The 15,847-nt window shown below is 44.7% G+C and overlaps 7 protein-coding genes across 11 annotated transcripts; 5 read left to right on the top strand and 2 right to left on the bottom strand.

Moving 5' to 3' along the window:
* Positions 1-89: 89 nt before the first annotated feature.
* Positions 90-4,906, top strand: LOC6547614 (structural maintenance of chromosomes protein 4). Its single transcript, XM_001976215.3, has 5 exons — positions 90-1,366; positions 1,429-2,053; positions 2,127-2,440; positions 2,503-4,186; positions 4,254-4,906. The coding sequence occupies exons 1-5, from the start codon at positions 231-233 to the stop codon at positions 4,722-4,724; spliced, it is 4,230 nt and encodes a 1,409-aa protein (XP_001976251.1). The 5' UTR covers positions 90-230; the 3' UTR covers positions 4,725-4,906.
* On the bottom strand, positions 4,877-5,958 carry LOC6547613 (cytosolic Fe-S cluster assembly factor NUBP1 homolog). The gene has a single exon (XM_001976214.3). It carries the CDS (start codon positions 5,861-5,863, stop codon positions 4,928-4,930), a length of 936 nt encoding a protein of 311 aa, XP_001976250.1. The 5' UTR covers positions 5,864-5,958; the 3' UTR covers positions 4,877-4,927.
* A 288-nt stretch (positions 5,959-6,246) lies between these two features.
* Positions 6,247-7,218, top strand: LOC6547612 (probable proteasome subunit beta type-2). The gene is made up of 3 exons (XM_001976213.3): positions 6,247-6,468; positions 6,542-6,767; positions 6,833-7,218. The coding sequence occupies exons 1-3, from the start codon at positions 6,378-6,380 to the stop codon at positions 7,119-7,121; spliced, it is 606 nt and encodes a 201-aa protein (XP_001976249.1). The 5' UTR covers positions 6,247-6,377; the 3' UTR covers positions 7,122-7,218.
* A 156-nt stretch (positions 7,219-7,374) lies between these two features.
* Positions 7,375-7,969, top strand: LOC6547611 (COX assembly mitochondrial protein homolog). The gene is made up of 2 exons (XM_001976212.3): positions 7,375-7,523; positions 7,581-7,969. The coding sequence occupies exons 1-2, from the start codon at positions 7,472-7,474 to the stop codon at positions 7,883-7,885; spliced, it is 357 nt and encodes a 118-aa protein (XP_001976248.1). The 5' UTR covers positions 7,375-7,471; the 3' UTR covers positions 7,886-7,969.
* On the bottom strand, positions 7,888-8,713 carry LOC6547610 (tRNA-splicing endonuclease subunit Sen2-2). Its single transcript, XM_001976211.3, has 2 exons — positions 8,221-8,713; positions 7,888-8,165 (listed from the first exon to the last, which is right to left on the bottom strand). Exons 1-2 carry the CDS (start codon positions 8,657-8,659, stop codon positions 7,903-7,905), a joined length of 702 nt encoding a protein of 233 aa, XP_001976247.1. The 5' UTR covers positions 8,660-8,713; the 3' UTR covers positions 7,888-7,902.
* LOC6547233 (zinc finger protein 883) lies at positions 8,710-10,559 on the top strand. 3 transcript variants are annotated; one of them, XM_026980437.1, is made up of 2 exons: positions 8,710-8,770; positions 8,856-10,559. In XM_026980437.1, exon 2 carries the CDS (start codon positions 8,860-8,862, stop codon positions 10,321-10,323), a length of 1,464 nt encoding a protein of 487 aa, XP_026836238.1. In that variant the 5' UTR covers positions 8,710-8,770; positions 8,856-8,859; the 3' UTR covers positions 10,324-10,559. The 3 variants fall into 3 exon arrangements, with proteins under 3 accessions (XP_026836238.1, XP_026836236.1, XP_026836237.1); XM_026980435.1 differs by having other exon boundaries at positions 8,720-8,802; XM_026980436.1 differs by having other exon boundaries at positions 8,724-8,786.
* A 117-nt stretch (positions 10,560-10,676) lies between these two features.
* LOC6547232 (V-type proton ATPase subunit H) lies at positions 10,677-15,435 on the top strand. Of its 3 annotated transcripts, XM_001976209.3 has the most exons (7): positions 10,677-10,881; positions 11,029-11,507; positions 12,409-12,639; positions 13,525-13,659; positions 13,724-14,286; positions 14,352-14,465; positions 14,626-15,435. In XM_001976209.3, exons 1-7 carry the CDS (start codon positions 10,845-10,847, stop codon positions 14,702-14,704), a joined length of 1,638 nt encoding a protein of 545 aa, XP_001976245.1. In that variant the 5' UTR covers positions 10,677-10,844; the 3' UTR covers positions 14,705-15,435. The 3 variants fall into 3 exon arrangements, with proteins under 3 accessions (XP_001976245.1, XP_015011564.1, XP_026835757.1); XM_015156078.2 differs by lacking the exon at positions 12,409-12,639; XM_026979956.1 differs by lacking the exons at positions 12,409-12,639; positions 14,352-14,465; positions 14,626-15,435 and having other exon boundaries at positions 13,724-14,290.
* Positions 15,436-15,847: the final 412 nt, after the last annotated feature.

The raw sequence follows: 15,847 nt of genomic DNA on the forward strand, positions 1-15,847 counted from the left end.
TTTAAATTGTTCTTAACGCCGACGTAACGACTTTTAATTTAAATTCAAACAGCGGAGCTGCCAACCGGTCTTGCTGTCTCGCCGTGCTATTGAAGTATTTTTCGGACATATCAAGACGGTCACACTGCGAGTAGCGTCCTATTTCCATTGGCGCCCGAAAACTGAATTTTGTTATTCGAGGATCATTCCTGGATAACTGCCCTCGGAGAATTTACTGAGACGACCACACGATGCAGAAGTCGCGTCCCAGCAAGGGCACGCCCAAGGCAGCTGGCGGACCCCGGCAGAGCGGTCAGTTCCGGGTACCACAGCTAACTGCCCAGCAGCAATTGCGGGCCCAACAGAAACAGGAGGAGGAGGACGCCGCCGTGGACGCACTGGATGATGCACTGATCTTCGACGACGAGGAGGGCGGCACCCGCATCGGCGACATATACATTCCGCCACCGGTGCCGCCGCATTGCTCCATGGAGAGCACCGGACCGCGCCTGATCATCTCCAAGATTGTGAATCGGAATTTCAAGAGCTATGCGGGCGAAGTGGAGCTGGGTCCGTTCCATCAGAGCTTCACTGCCATCATTGGACCCAACGGCAGCGGCAAGAGCAACGTGATCGACTCCATGATGTTTGTGTTTGGCTGCCGCGCCAATCGCATCCGTTGCAAGCGTGTCTCGACCTTGATCCACTCCTCGTCCAGTTTCCCCAATCTTCGGAGCTGTTCGGTCGCCGTCCACTTCAAGCAGATCGTCGACAAGGGCAACGGCACATGTGAGGACGTGCCGAACTCTAGTATTGTCATCGAACGCACAGCCATGTCAGACAACTCTTCCTACTACCAGATCAACGACAAGCGGGCCCAGCTCAAGGATGTGGCTAAATTGCTCAAGAAGCACCATGTAGATCTGGAGCACAATCGCTTTCTCATCCTGCAGGGGGAAGTGGAGTCCATTGCCATGATGAAGCCAAAGGGGCAAACGGAAAATGAGACTGGGATGTTGGAATACCTGGAGGATATTGTCGGCACCCAGCGCTACATTCGCCCACTGCAGCAGATTAACCAACGGGTAGATCAACTTACAGACGACCGAACAGAGAAGCACAACCGCTGCAAGCTGGCCGAGCGCGAGATGAAAGATCTGGAACAGCCCTTCAATGAGGCCGTCGACTATCTGAAGAAGGAGAATGAGCTGGTGCGCACCAAATCCTTTCACATCCAAAAGATCATCAGCATCAAAAAGAGCAAGCTGGAGCAGTACACCCAGGAACACGAAGCCTGTGTGGAGGAGCTTAAAACCCACGACGAGGGCACAGTTGCCCTAAAAGAATCGCGAGCCGAAAAGGAAAATATCATCCGAAAGGAAATTGAGTGAGTACTTAACTTCGCCAACACTGCGATGTGTTTCATAATATTACATTACCAAATTTCAGAGCCTACGAAGCTTTAGTGAAAAAGCGCGAACAGTTAAAAAAAAGACTTGTGACTATAGAGAGTGCCCACACTGAGATTCAAAGCACAATGGAGAACACAAACAAGCAGCGCAAGAAGGACAAAACCCAGATAGAAAAGAACGAGAAGGAGCTGGAGGATCTGCACAAATTGCCGGAGAAAAATCAGCGCGAGATCGAGGACTCCAACAAAAAATTGGAGAGCCTGGAAAAGAATAAGGTGACATTGAGTGAGGAGCTTGAAAAGCAGCAGGCCGAGTTAAGTAAAACCACTGCACCGCTTACCGAGAAGCGCCTGAAGCTCAGTGACGATTTGGTCGGCCTGAAGGAGAAGGTCAATGCGGCCAAAGGAGAGCTGCAAGTGTTCGAGTCGCAGCTCAAGATCCTTAAACAGGCAGAGACCACTGAGTCTAGGAAATATGAAACGCTGAAGAGCTCTTACGAGCAGTCGCAGAAAAGTCTCGAAGAGAAAGTAACAAGGGTGGATGAGCTGAAAAAAAGCATTCCACGCGTGAAGACCGAAATAGCCAGCAAGACCGCGGAGGTGGATAAAATGGTGAAAGAGGAGCGCAACCTATCCATGCAGTGCAACAAACTAAGAACAGAGGTAATGTATATTAATCTACATTCTTTAATGTGTTTTCCTGATCATTTATATTAATAAATACCTTTCCCGACAGATTAATGAAAGGTCTACCGTCATGCAGGCTCAGCGCTCCAATAACAAGGTCCTAGACTTCCTCATGGGTATGAAGAGAGAGGGAAAGATACCTGGTATTCTAGGGCGCCTGGGAGACTTGGGTGGCATAGATGCGAAGTACGACATCGCTATTTCAACTGCCTGTGGTCGCTTGGACAACATTGTTACGGACAACTATGATACAGCATCGGCGGCCATTGGTGCTCTAAAGGAGTACAATGTGGGCAGAGCCACCTTTATTACGTTGGACAAGATTGAGCACCTGCGTCATGAAGCCAACTCCAGGATAAATACGTAAGTAACAGCATTTGTGAATGGAAAAGTCTGGTATTTACAGCATCGACTTGCTATTGCAGCCCAGAAAACGTTCCCAGATTGTACGATCTGGTTAAGGTTGAAGATGACCGCGTAAGAACCGCTTTCTTTTTCGCCCTGCGGAACACACTGGTGGGCGAGGATCTAGAACAGGGCACCCGCATCGCCTACGGCAGGGAACGCTACAGAGTTGTTACCTTACGTGGTGAGATGATCGAGATGACGGGAACCATGTCTGGTGGCGGCAATCGTCCAATACGCGGTAAAATGGGCACCCAGGTGCGCACCAAGACGGTAGAATCGGGTGACAGCTCGCAAATGTCTCAAAAGGCTTTAGAAGAAATGCAAATTCAGGCGGAGGAGCTACAGGCCCGCGTCAATTACTGCCAGGAGCAGCAGGGCAGTCTTGAGCGCGAGATTCAAACCCTGAAAAATGGCTTGCAGCGTGACGAGGCGGAATATAAGCGGCTGGCGGTGAGCATTACTTCCCTGGAGCAACAGATGACCAGCAACCTGAAGCAATGCGAGGCGCAGCGCCAGCGAATGCTCCAGAAAACAACAGACGAAAAGGCCGTCAAGGAACGGGAGGAGCAAATAGATGCAGCAAAGCAAGAGCTGGAACAGGCTCAATTCGCTGAACAGGCTGTCTCCAGCCAAATCGAAGAAATCCAGAACCAGTACGATACCCTTAGAAACGAAAATGTCAAGCCGGTAGAGGCCAAGATCAAGAAGGTAAACAACCAGATCGAAAAGCTGGCTGCCAATGTGCGCTCGTTGAATGTCGCCTTGGCCACAGCAGATCGAAATATCACGAAAATCACTGGAAATAATAATAATCTTCGTGAGAACATAAAAGCTGCAGAAGAAAAATTGAAATTGTTGAATGAGGATCGACAAAAGGCTCAGGAAAAGAAAGAGGAACTGGAAAAGGAAATCCAGGAATCGGAAGCGTCCATTGAGGGCGCCAAATCGCAATCCTCCGATATAAAAAAAGAAATAGATGAGATCACCAAGCAGGAGAACAAAAGAAGTATCGAGCGCATCGAAATAGACACTAAGTTACAAGCGGCAGCGGGAAAAATGAACAAGGTGAAGACCGACATTCCCGGATGGCAAGCTCAACTGACACCTTTGAAGCTCAACGATATTCCTGGAGAGACCGAACCACTAGCGCCACTCAAAGAACTCAACGATGAAGAACTGGAGGCAGAGACTCTGGAAGCCTTACAATATAAGCAAACTATGCTGGAGGAAGATCTGAAAACAAAGAAGCCCAACTTGGGATGCATTAAGGAGTTCAACGAAAAGCGCTTAGTCTATCTCGACCGCGTCCGTGTGCTAGAAGACATCACCTCCAAGCGAAATGAGATGCGCGACAAGTACGAGGAGGTGCGCAAGCGACGGTACAAGGAGTTCATGGATGGCTTCACCATCATAACGAGGAAACTAAAGGAAATGTACCAGATGATCACTCTGGGCGGTGATGCTGAACTGGAGCTGGTGGACTCCATGGATCCCTTCACCGAGGGCGTGAACTTTACGGTGCGACCGCCGAAAAAAAGCTGGAAATACATCTCGAATCTGTCAGGTGGTGAGAAAACACTTTCGTCACTGGCACTTGTGTTTGCCCTTCATTATTACAAGCCATCTCCGCTGTACTTCATGGACGAAATCGATGCGGCGCTGGATTTTAAGAATGTTTCTATAGTGGGGCACTATATTAAGGTAAATATCCATATGTGTGTTCTTGTCTTATTTTCACATTTTAACGCCAATTGTTGTATTCACTTAGGAACGTACGAAAAACGCTCAGTTCATAATTGTTTCACTTCGTGTTAACATGTTTGAGCTGGCTAACTTCCTGGTGGGCATATACAAGGTCAGCGATTGTACGGACTGCATCACTATGTTAAACTATCCGCCTGCGCTGCCCACTCAACAGCCGGTGGTCGCAAACAGTCAGCAAGTTGGTGGATCGATTGAGGAGGATAACACGATAGCTTCGGAGAACCAAGACGTTAGCCAGACAGAGGATAATCAAGACCGGCCGTCAGAACAAATAATCCGCTTGATTAATGAGTTGGGAAGGGAGACGACATTTGCGCCGCCCTTGGAAAGTACGGGAAGGAACACAACATTCGCGGAAAATGTGGAAAGGGCCGCCACTGATGTTGCTGCTGAACCGTCAACTGCCACGGAAAAAATAACAACGGATGTGTCCCTCGCTAGCCCGCCCACTTCCCCACCTATGCTAAATGTTTAACTCTAACCTACTATAATATTGTAAAATGTTTTCTTATCCCGTAAACGGGCATGTTGTAAACTGCCTCATAATCTAATTGCTGGTGGAGACCGGGACGTAGTTTTATGACCTAAGGCGAATTGGTCTTAACAATTGATATGTTACATAAAACATTAAAACAGGCATTTTTCTTTATTACAAAACTGAGTGGTTTCATTACATTCCTAACTAAAACTAGCAATAATCTTTGAGCAAATCCCGTCCAGCGCCTCAGTGGTGACGTTTTTAAACTCCGTTATGTCCTCGCCAGAATCGCAAGCTTTGGCTATCTGTTGATCCAGGGGCAGAGAGCCCAACAGCGGGATTCCCATTTCAGCGCACATGGCAGCAGCTCCTCCTGTTTTGGCTGGAAAGATTTCGGAGCTATTTCCACAATTGCCGCAACGGAAACTGCTCATATTCTCGATCACGCCCACAATGGGGATATTTTGCTTTTTACAAAAGTTTATCTCCTTGCGCACATCCAGCAGTGACACCTCCTGTGGGGTGGTCACCATCACGGCGCACAGGGACTCCGGGTTAGTGTCGTCTTTCAGGTAGGAAACAACGGACAGGTGCTCATCGGATGTGCCAGGCGGTGTGTCCAACAGCAGGAGATCCAGATTTCCCCAGTCCACCTCGCTCAAGAACTGCCTGATCATGCCATTCTTTTTGGGGCCTCGCCAAATAATGGCATCATCCACCGAGCCCAGAAGAAATCCGATGGACATCAGACACACATTGTCTTCGATTCCCACTGGTGACCAACCGTACCCGGACTGGTGGACACTCTCCCCCAAGGCGCCCATCAACCGCGGTTGCGATGGACCGCAAATGTCGATATCAAGGACGCCGAAGTTGCTGTCCGGATTACTCCTGGCCAGATAGCGGGTTAGCAAGCTGGTCACCGTGCTCTTGCCCACGCCTCCTTTTCCGGACAGGATCAGCAGCTTGTGCTTGACATCTTTCATGGATTCGACCACCAAGGCCTTGCCGGGATCTTCGAGTTTCTTGTTGGGATCGCTGCATACTCCTTGGTTGGGGCAGCCCGCACAGGCGCTGGCCTTGCCCGCCTGCTCGCTTTCCAAGCCAGGACAGTGTTCCGGAGGAGGTGCCTGCATGGCTCTTAGCTATAGTTAGAATTCCGTAAACCAATTGTGAAATGAAATGATAACAAGGAAACAGTGTGGCCAAGTAATACCGCAAATTCAAACAAGTGTTGTGTAAGCGAAATTAAAATATAAAATAATAAATTTAAAAATAATTATAGTTCTTTATATTTTCATTCCAAAAATGTACTTATTTTAATATATTTGAAGGATACAAAAATGGCTTATTATTAAAATGAAGACATTTTAGTTATAAGCCAAGTTCAAAACAGTTTTAAACAAACTTGTAAAAATAGAATATCACCTAAATGGAGTACAATTAAAATATATTAAAAATAAACAAAAATATATATAATTATTTTAAAAAATAAAAAAAAGGAGTATTTTTTCAGGTAGTATTTTTCCGGGTTTTTAGCCGCCACGCCTACGGCCACTCTGCATTTATCTTGCTTGTCATCGCATTCGGCAACTCACAAACAACTTGTAATTTTCGTTGTATACCCGAAAGTATAAGTATAATTGCAACATGGAGACTCTACTGGGTATCAAGGGTCCCGACTTCGTGATGCTGGCGGCAGACACCACCCACGCCCGCTCCATTATCGTGATGAAAGAGGGTAAGCCAAAAGGGTGCTCATTTTCTTGGCGGCTAGGGTCTCATTTCGCGAGTCTCCTTGGATCCCTTTGCAGATCAGAACAAAATCCACAAGGTGTCCGATAACCTGCTTATATCAACCGTTGGCGAATCGGGCGACACGGAGCAGTTCACCGAGTTCGTTTCGAAAAACATAGCCCTGTACAAGATGCGCAATGGCTACGATTTGAGTCCACATGCGTCGGCGCATTTCACGCGCAAGAATCTGGCCGAATATCTTCGCAGTCGCACGCCGTACCAAGTCTTCATGTTTGTGGCCGGGTAAGGATCTAGAGATCAGTTAATCCATTTGCTTTCCGTCCCTAATGTGTTTTCTCCCCCCAAAGGTACGATCCCAACGAGGGTCCGGAACTCACATTCATCGACTATCTGGCCAATGCACTGCCCGTGAATTATGCCGGTCATGGCTATGGTGCGATCTTCGCGTCCAGCATCTACGATCGCTACTGGCACCCCAACATAACCCAGGCGGAGGCCTACGATGTCTTCAAGAAGTGCATTGCCGAGATCCAGAAGCGCCTGGTCGTCAACCTCAAGAACTTCACTGTCGCCGTGGTGGACAAGGATGGTGTGCGGGATTTAGAGCCAATCAGCGCTGCGAGCCTGGCCGCTTAGTTAGGTTTTGATGGAAGCATTAAAAATGCTCAGTTTTGTAATAAAATGCGTCTGGATTTTTGGCTAATTTAATACATATTGGTGGTCTATCAATTTACAGATATATTTAGTCCATTACTTTTGGTTTTGGGACCATTCGGTCAAGGTTAATGGTAAAGATGACCATTTAATAATATCAATGTTATTAAACAAATCGAATAATGAACTAAAAATTAGTTTATTTAAAACTCATTAGGTGAATCTAATTTTAGTATCTTTGTGGTATTTCTATGTCCTTAGTATTTTCCAAAGCACTAGGAACAGTCACACTAAAAGTTGTTACACAAAATAAATAGTATTTTTAACACAATATGAGCCTAGAACAACAACCAGCCGTGGATCCACACAATCCCCATGGACTTGGTGAGTCCTCTAAGTAATCCAACTTAATCAGCACACTAACTGATACTCCCATGCCAGGTGATCCAAATGATACCAGGTTGCGCAAGGTGGAGCGCGAAGTGCTGATACCCAAGATAATGCGGGATCGTGCCAAGACGGAGTTCTGCTCGAAGGAAGTGGCCGACTTCCAGGAGTGCTGCAAGGCCAGCAGTATTCTGATGGTCGCCACCTGCAGGAAGCAAAACTCAGCCCTTAAGGAATGCCTCACCCAGTGGTATCAAAACGAAGCCTTCAAGGAGGAATGCAAGCAGATATATCTACAGGAGCGCGCCGACTATCGCAGCACTGGCATACCCAAGAAGCACCGGCTGGAGAAGTTGTAGAATCCTTGTGTAGTTCCTTATTGTTGTTTGCTTTGTACAAAGGTTAAGTAATTAAAACGCCTCACAATTGTCTCTGTTACTGTAGCTTCTTGCAAGTTCCGGGGACAGCTTATATTCTTAGGTTGTTGGACAGTCAGGAGCAGCACATCCTTATCGGAAGTTTCCGCTACACGTTGGACACCTTTTAGGTTCTTTGATTGATAGTGATCCGAATCACCAGGCTTTTGCACAATGACCAAAAAACTGGCATGGTACAAGCGTGGACTTTGCTTGTAGATAACTTAAAGGCGGAAAATTATTGGATATATTTTTAAGCTCTCTGGTCAAAAACTTACGAAAATCACCGCCGAACTTAATACCACTCTTGATAACCCAATTCTTGGACTTCAAATACACATAGCTGGCCAAGTTCTCAACGAATGTATCATTTTGCTCTTTGGCGACCTCCACAAACATGTGGAAGTCCATGAAGCAGCCGGCTGAGTTGGTTATGTCTAGAACATTCAAATAGTGGGCCAGGAAACAGGACTCTTCCATTCCCAGGAGAAGAGTTTCGTCCTCGTCTCCACTTGCCGGTCCTCCGCGAGATTTGCTTCCCTTGCCAAAACAACCATTGTCGTACAGGGATTTCGCCTGTTCGGGATCAACTATCTCCACGGATAGTCCTGTATATCTTCCCTTATACCGTTCTCCATCCTGGCAACTTGGAAGAGGCGTGAAATTCACATTTTTAAACGAGCAGCGCTTTCTTTTGCAAGCAAACTTAAACTGCATTCTAAGAAATGGAAAAATTAACAAGCCATCAAAAATACCAAAACATTGTTACCACTCTAAACATTTTAGGGATTGTTATTATAGTTAAATCATGGTCACGCTGGATTGATGGTAACTTGAAATTAAAGTACATTGGAAATTAAGTAATAACCAATAAATAGCACAGCCTTAAATTAAGTTGCATTTATTTGTTTAGAAAAATGGAGGAGGATGCGGTTTGCCGGGTTTGCCTTCAGCAGGAAGGAGACATGATCAACATATTCGATGGTACACTGTACCCAGAAATTTCCATTGCGGATATGATTACCCGGTGGTGTGGCTACCAAGTGGCGAAAGGCGACTGTCTTCCGGAAAGCATCTGCTCAACTTGCTTGGAAGACGCTCGGGTGGCATTCGGATTCATTCCAAAGTTTGAAGAGGAGCAGATCTATAAAATCAAATGCGAGAAATCGCGAATAGAAAACGAGCCTGTGGACGATGCGCTATTTCTAGAAGCAGTCGGCAAAGCATCAAACGATCCATTCGAGGAAGGCATCTGCAGGATAGAACTTGATGAAGTTAATCAATCCAGTCTCCCCAACTATATTTCAACAACATTGGATCTACATACAACCCCTATTATTCCGGACTTACCTTCTCGGGGAGGACTACGCTTCAAGTGTTCCATGTGCACAAAATCATTTGCGGAAGCCTCGCAGTTTAGTCAACACATTCTAACCCATTCGGGAGATGATGACGGTAGCCAAGAATCGAAGTTTTCTGGCTCAGATTTTAGCAACTCTGAACAAGACAATTACGAAGAGGATGACTATGACCCCCCATCTGCCCAAACGCATCAGGATAAACGGCGCCACAAATCCAGTAATCCTTCCAGAACGCATTTTAAGCCACATTCATTGAATCAAGCTGAGATCGAGCCGAAAGCTAATTTGCATCCATCACAACCATATAGCACTACTTACATGCCCTACAAATGTAACTACTGCCCGAAATATCTGAAGGACAAGGACTCCTATAGGTTACACATCCAATCCCATGGGAAACGTTACAAGTGTTCCCAGTGTCCTAAGACTTTTGCGTATGCAAAGCAGCATAAGGAACATATTTTAAGCCACGCAGAAGATTCAACCGATAGACCTCCACCATCAACTGCTCCAAACCGGGCTTTCAAATGCCCCGAGTGTCCCAAGATATATCCGTTTTCCTCTGGTTGCAGTCGTCATCTACTAAGTCACGCAAAGATTCGCCCGTACCAGTGTCCGGAGTGCCCCAACTCGTATGCCCGTCCCTATTCCCTGCGTGTCCACGTTTTATCCCACTCCAAGGAGCGACCTCACAAGTGTGAGCAATGTTCAAAGTCCTTTCGCTATATATATCATTTCAATGCGCACAAGCTGACCCACAGCGACGAGAAGGCGCACACGTGTAGCCAATGCGACAAGTCCTTTACGAATGCATCGTATCTAAGGCGCCACATCCTGTTGCACACTGGGGAGAAACCTCACAAGTGCGAATTCTGTTCAAAGGCTTTTTACCGCGCTTCAGATTTGAAAATTCACATCCGCATCCACACGGGGGAAAAACCGTATAGATGCGCCCATTGCAAAAAGTATTTTTCGGTTCTAACGAATATGACCAAACACCAAAGGAACTGCCTATCTTGACTTCCGCGTCTCCTATTTTTGGTTTAAAGGTAAATAAAACTCTACACTAAGTATGGGCTTTGTATTCAGTAGAAGTTACTTGTTGCTTTATAATTAATTTACAAAACAACGCCAAATAAGTGAATTTGTACAAGTTAAATACTAAGCCTCGTTCTAGTTACAGAATCTTTTTAAAAAGATTCAAGTATCACGCAAATATAAATTTTTGTTAATAAATAAATTGAGAACCAAATCCATATTTTTATGCATCTCAAATATGTTTTTCTAATTTAAAATACCACAAGTAAAGAAAACGCGTTGGCAGCTCCAAGCTATCGGTAGCATTTGGCTCTGCTGGGCCTATCGATTTTCACATATCGAATATTCGATTGAAGGCTGCAGAAAAGTCACAAGACCAGTCAGCTGAATTTCGGTGCTGGGTCGCAGTAGTGTGAAAAACACTCGTTTATATTTGATAGATTTTCATAAATTCTGTGCTTGAATTTGTGTGTGCCGAGCGTCGTCGCAAGAAAGCCCTCAAAATGACTACCGCCTTGTATTTGCCCGAGGAAAACATTGGTGAGTTTTCCCCCTCATCGCAACCCTCTCCCTCGACCTTTGCGAAAAATCGAAGTGCGAGTGTGTGGGTGCGTGGGGTGGTTGTCTGTCCAGCGCAGCACCCCGTGTGTAACTCACCCATTAACCTGGTTTGCTGGTAACCCCCAGATATGATTGCTGCCACCTCGGTGCTGCAGCAGCAGGCGGCGGACATCCGCACCAGGACGATCAACTGGGCATCCTACATGCAGTCGCAGATGATCAGCGAGGAGGACTACAAGGCAATCAGCGCATTGGACAAGTCACGTGCCAGCTTCTTGGCCCAGAACTCCAGTCAGGTGGTCAAGACGCTGCTTAATCTGGTTTCGCATCTGTCGAAGGACTCTACCATCCAATACATCCTCGTGCTGCTCGACGATCTGCTGCAGGAGGACCGCTCCCGCGTGGATCTGTTTCACGAGACAGCCGGCAAGCTGAAGCAGTGCATCTGGGGTCCGTTCCTGAACCTGCTGAACCGTCAGGATGGCTTTATTGTCAACATGTCGTCGCGCATCCTGGCCAAGTTCGCCTGCTGGGGCCATGAGACCATGCCCAAGTCCGACCTGAACTTCTATCTGCAGTTCCTGAAGGATCAGCTGGCCACCAATGTGAGTCTGATTGTGTATGGTATCGGGTGAACCCCTTCGATAGCATGTTTATGTAGCCTGTTAACTGTTTATGAAGCTAGGAGAGCATGAGAAGATTGTACCACTATACGTAGTTTTCTAAGCAAAGCTTGCACTGAATATAAATCCCAAAGTTTTCAATTCTTATCTTGTATATAGTGAAACAAATTTAAATGTACAACAGATTTTGTAAATGATGCATTGGTTACCTAGGCAGGCATTTAGCATTCAGCATGTAATATATAGCTTAAGATAGAGGTTATGCTTCAGCAATCCCGTTGAAAAAATTTCAATGTTTCAGAAACATTTCTTATACAAATTTACTTTAATCCGTTAACGATTGGCTTTTAAAATCAAATAACTGACTTTAATTAACTACTTAAATTTATTAAGAGCTAACAAACCAAATAATCTGCATTCTGCATGTCTTGCCAATATTGAATACCTTTATTTTATTTTAATCCAACTAAACCAAGCAATAACTACCAAACAAAACTGACCTCGTCTTGGTGAATACTGGTGAAATCTCTGCGAACGGGTTGTCAAAGCAATGAGTTTGTTATTACATTCTGCCATACATCAGCACTCAGAATCTAGTCACACCATATCCAAACCGTATATTATCTTGGATTTATAATTCGCCACCTCACTTCTACCGATCATCACGTGCAATCGTTGTCATGTGTCTATTAAGCACCAGAATATAAGTTTGTTTTTACCTTGTGTTCTTGTCCATCTATGGTTTTTATTTGTTCCGCTACACTCGAACCCTGTGAACATTTTAATTTATATGCAATTTACCGTCTATGAATTGATTGAATCGATGTCTGTGGACGAACCAACCCCACAACCAACGACCCTCGACCTCTGATCCCACCCGTAGGGCTTAGCATATCTGCAAGAGATGGCCCAGCTGGCCAAGCGGACACAAACGATCCTTGTGCACACGCATGGACTGCATGGCAAAGACAAAGACCACCATGGCCACCAGTACAGTCCCACACTGGCCCAGCTGCAGCAGCAGCACGAGCTGGCCGAGAGGGCCAACGAGAGCTATCGCGAGGTGGGCGTTGGCACTGATCCCCAGCAGCAGGATGGCAAATGTGTGATACCGGTATTCCAAACAACTAAACCCAAAACCAAACTCTCAGCAATCCACTCGCCGAAACAAACCAAAACATCCACTTACCCACCCACAAAAAACCGCACAAAAACACGAATAAACTATAACAAATTTATGGTCATACGAAGGAACACAGTCGATCAGCTCAGTCACACTTTATAACTTGAATTTTAAAATGAATATATTCGTTTATGTGACCAGTAGAACAACTTGGTTTCATAAACTATAAAATGTTAAAGAACCATTTGAGAATTTTCTTATAAAATATATTCGTAAAATTTATTTTGATCAACTGATCAATAATTTTGGCACAATTTTAGAAACACTTCTATTTCGTAGCTTCTGACATTACTTAAGGCCCCTTCAACATATCCTTTATTATTCTTGCCTCTTCGACTGAGATCCGTGTGTTTGTGTGGTAATTCTTAGTCTATTTCGTAACTGTTTACTAACCCAACTAATAGCGCGTAAGAAGACAGCAAGGAAATCCAGCGCGAAGGCTCTAGCTCCAGTGTTGTGAAGCAGTGTATGAATCAGTGCATATCAGTGTGGTGTAACGGTAATTCGAGGCCCAGGTGATGGTTAAAACTACACAAAAATCAACAAAAAAAATTACACACAAATAAACCAATGGCATAAGGTGAACAGTTCGTACCCCCATTGATAATGTTGCATTACCAACTCTATCTCTCTTAAATGTTGTCCACTCTCTTTTTCACTTTATATCGTATATTTGTACGTAGCTTTAGTAATTATCGTTGTCGTAGCTAGCGAAAAATAGATTTCAGCAGATATCGTCATAACTAACAAACCTAACCAATCAAACTATAATTGAATCCGAGGGTAAAACTAATGGCACCTTTTTAACATTAACAGAACAACGAATACATCCAGTCGGTGGCTCGGTGCCTGCAGATGATGCTCCGCGTGGATGAGTATCGTTTTGCCTTTGTGGGAGTCGACGGAATCAGCACTCTGATCCGTATCCTGTCGACCCGTGTCAACTTCCAGGTGAGTTTGAAATTGAAATGCGTAAATTGTTTGGTACAATTTAAATTCGATTTCTTATTCATAGGTGCAATACCAGTTGATCTTTTGCTTGTGGGTGCTGACCTTCAATCCCCTGCTGGCCGCCAAGATGAACAAGTTCAGCGTGATTCCCATCCTGGCTGATATCCTCAGCGATTGTGCCAAGGAGAAGGTGACACGCATTATCCTCGCGGTCTTCCGCAATCTGATCGAGAAGCCTGAGGATTCCTCGGTGGCCAAGGACCATTGCATCGCCATGGTCCAGTGCAAGGTGCTGAAGCAGCTATCCATCCTGGAGCAGCGTCGCTTCGACGACGAGGACATTACATCTGACGTAGAGTACTTGAGCGAGAAGCTCCAGAACTCGGTGCAAGACCTGAGCTCCTTCGATGAGTACGCCACAGAGGTGCGAAGCGGTCGCTTGGAATGGTCGCCTGTCCACAAGTCGGCCAAGTTCTGGCGCGAGAATGCCCAGCGCCTGAACGAGAAGAACTACGAGCTGCTGCGTATCCTCGTCCACCTGCTGGAAACCTCGAATGATGGCATCATCCTTTCCGTCGCCTGCTTCGACATCGGAGAGTATGTGCGTCACTATCTCCGCGGCAAGCAGTGAGTACAATATAGATTTAAAGTCATATTACATACAATCATATTATTAAATCTTATTTCCGTAGCGTCTTGGAACAACTGGGAGGCAAGCAGATCGTGATGCAGCATCTTGGCCACAAGGATCCCAATGTGCGATATGAAGCCCTGCTGGCCGTGCAAAAGCTGATGGTACACAACTGGTTAGTATGGACTTTCAATGCCTATCCTCTCATGCGTTCCCCTTATCCGCATTCAGGTCCAGTGATCCTCATATCATTTGTATTCACTCCATGACCAAGATTATCATCAAAATTCCCTGTGTACTCAATATGCGTTTGTTTCTCTCTCTGTTTTTATCAGGGAATACCTGGGCAAGGAGCTGGAGAAGCAAAACGAATTCCAGAAACATGGTGACGCCCCTATCTCTGGCAAGGCCTAAATGGTCCAATCAACAAGTCATCCATGCACATGCACAGAACTAATATTCTAGCCAGGCCGCCAGCCTGAGACCTTAACTTACAATAAGAGTCGTTAGAGGATCTATATATCCAGCCTGATCCTCTGCTTCTCCATCACACTTACAATGATGTTTGTTCTTGCTATCTTTAAGCGCATGTTTGTTCCCCGTTTAAACTAAGTTTTTGTTAGCCCATACCATACGCCCTCAGTTCTTCGAAAGTATTGAGAGAACAATTCGATTTTTTGTTGGCATTCCAAAAAGCAATTCACTGTAATGGCAGAGCAAATACAAACAGCTATCCTCTACAAATTGTTCCATTCAATTCGATTGTTTATATATTTTGTTGTTATTATTATTTGTGTTCTTAGTTTTATGAGTGCGCCGCTGTACAGAGTTTTTCTAAACCAGATCATATGCGCTTTTTACGTTTAAAATCGCATCTGGGCACCCACATCTAAGCAAAAAATGAAACTAAAGAAAACAAAAAATATATTGTATAAACCTATCAAGTATTTCTTTCATTAAAAAATAAATCAAATAAGCATAAATGAAACGAAAAGTATGTATTGCATAATAAAGTTGTTATTAAAGTGTATGATACAATCTTGGGAGTTTAAAAGAAAATATACATAAAGTGGCCAAAATGTTTTAAAATAGCAATGTATTCTTGTTTTACGATTGGCAATAAAGATTGGGAATTAAGAGAGTAATTTGCCGCTAACAGTTACCTAGTTTCTCTTTCAGTCATGCAACCTTTTTATTCAAGCAGCCATCCAAATTGTATTAAGAAGAAAAAAAAATGCTATAGTCGATATCCTCGACTATCAGATACCTATTACTCAGTTAGTGGGAGCGCAAAGGAGTTCAAAACCTTTCTTTAGCATATCTATAGAATTTGGCAAGACTGTTGAAAACATTTTTTAATTAAAAATAGAAGGTAAATTTTTTCGGATTTTTTTCAATTTTTTTTTAGCAGATGATTTTGTATTCATTAAGACCTAGGTGTTAAGGTATTAAGACCTGTGAGTTTAAAATAAAAAATACTAGGACTTTCACTTTTATGGGAAATGGTTTTATAACAAAAGTTTATATGTGATTATGCATTATAATAAGCATTATACC

This window comes from Drosophila erecta, unplaced genomic scaffold, assembly GCF_003286155.1.
Source record: "Drosophila erecta strain 14021-0224.00,06,07 unplaced genomic scaffold, DereRS2 tig00000092-arrow-pilon, whole genome shotgun sequence".
Classification (NCBI taxonomy): Eukaryota; Metazoa; Arthropoda; class Insecta; order Diptera; family Drosophilidae; genus Drosophila; species Drosophila erecta.

What these genes read in the sequence shown, in the direction of transcription:
- LOC6547614 (XM_001976215.3), top strand. Translation starts at nt 231, where the DNA reads ATGCAGAAGTCGCGTCCCAGCAAGGGCACGCCCAAGGCAGCTGGCGGA. An exon ending in GCAACAAACTAAGAACAGAG is followed by an intron (nt 2,054 to 2,126) that starts GTAATGTATATT and finishes CTTTCCCGACAG; the next exon opens with ATTAATGAAAGGTCTACCGT. An exon ending in GCCAACTCCAGGATAAATAC is followed by an intron (nt 2,441 to 2,502) that starts GTAAGTAACAGC and finishes TTGCTATTGCAG; the next exon opens with CCCAGAAAACGTTCCCAGAT.
- LOC6547613 (XM_001976214.3), bottom strand. Translation starts at nt 5,863, where the DNA reads ATGCAGGCACCTCCTCCGGAACACTGTCCTGGCTTGGAAAGCGAGCAG.
- LOC6547612 (XM_001976213.3), top strand. Translation starts at nt 6,378, where the DNA reads ATGGAGACTCTACTGGGTATCAAGGGTCCCGACTTCGTGATGCTGGCG. An exon ending in CATTATCGTGATGAAAGAGG is followed by an intron (nt 6,469 to 6,541) that starts GTAAGCCAAAAG and finishes ATCCCTTTGCAG; the next exon opens with ATCAGAACAAAATCCACAAG. An exon ending in GTCTTCATGTTTGTGGCCGG is followed by an intron (nt 6,768 to 6,832) that starts GTAAGGATCTAG and finishes CTCCCCCCAAAG; the next exon opens with GTACGATCCCAACGAGGGTC.
- LOC6547611 (XM_001976212.3), top strand. Translation starts at nt 7,472, where the DNA reads ATGAGCCTAGAACAACAACCAGCCGTGGATCCACACAATCCCCATGGA. An exon ending in ACACAATCCCCATGGACTTG is followed by an intron (nt 7,524 to 7,580) that starts GTGAGTCCTCTA and finishes CTCCCATGCCAG; the next exon opens with GTGATCCAAATGATACCAGG.
- LOC6547610 (XM_001976211.3), bottom strand. Translation starts at nt 8,659, where the DNA reads ATGCAGTTTAAGTTTGCTTGCAAAAGAAAGCGCTGCTCGTTTAAAAAT. An exon ending in TAAGTTCGGCGGTGATTTTC is followed by an intron (nt 8,166 to 8,220) that starts GTAAGTTTTTGA and finishes TCCGCCTTTAAG; the next exon opens with TTATCTACAAGCAAAGTCCA.
- LOC6547233 (XM_026980437.1), top strand. Translation starts at nt 8,860, where the DNA reads ATGGAGGAGGATGCGGTTTGCCGGGTTTGCCTTCAGCAGGAAGGAGAC.
- LOC6547232 (XM_001976209.3), top strand. Translation starts at nt 10,845, where the DNA reads ATGACTACCGCCTTGTATTTGCCCGAGGAAAACATTG. An exon ending in TTTGCCCGAGGAAAACATTG is followed by an intron (nt 10,882 to 11,028) that starts GTGAGTTTTCCC and finishes GGTAACCCCCAG; the next exon opens with ATATGATTGCTGCCACCTCG. An exon ending in CGACCCGTGTCAACTTCCAG is followed by an intron (nt 13,660 to 13,723) that starts GTGAGTTTGAAA and finishes TCTTATTCATAG; the next exon opens with GTGCAATACCAGTTGATCTT.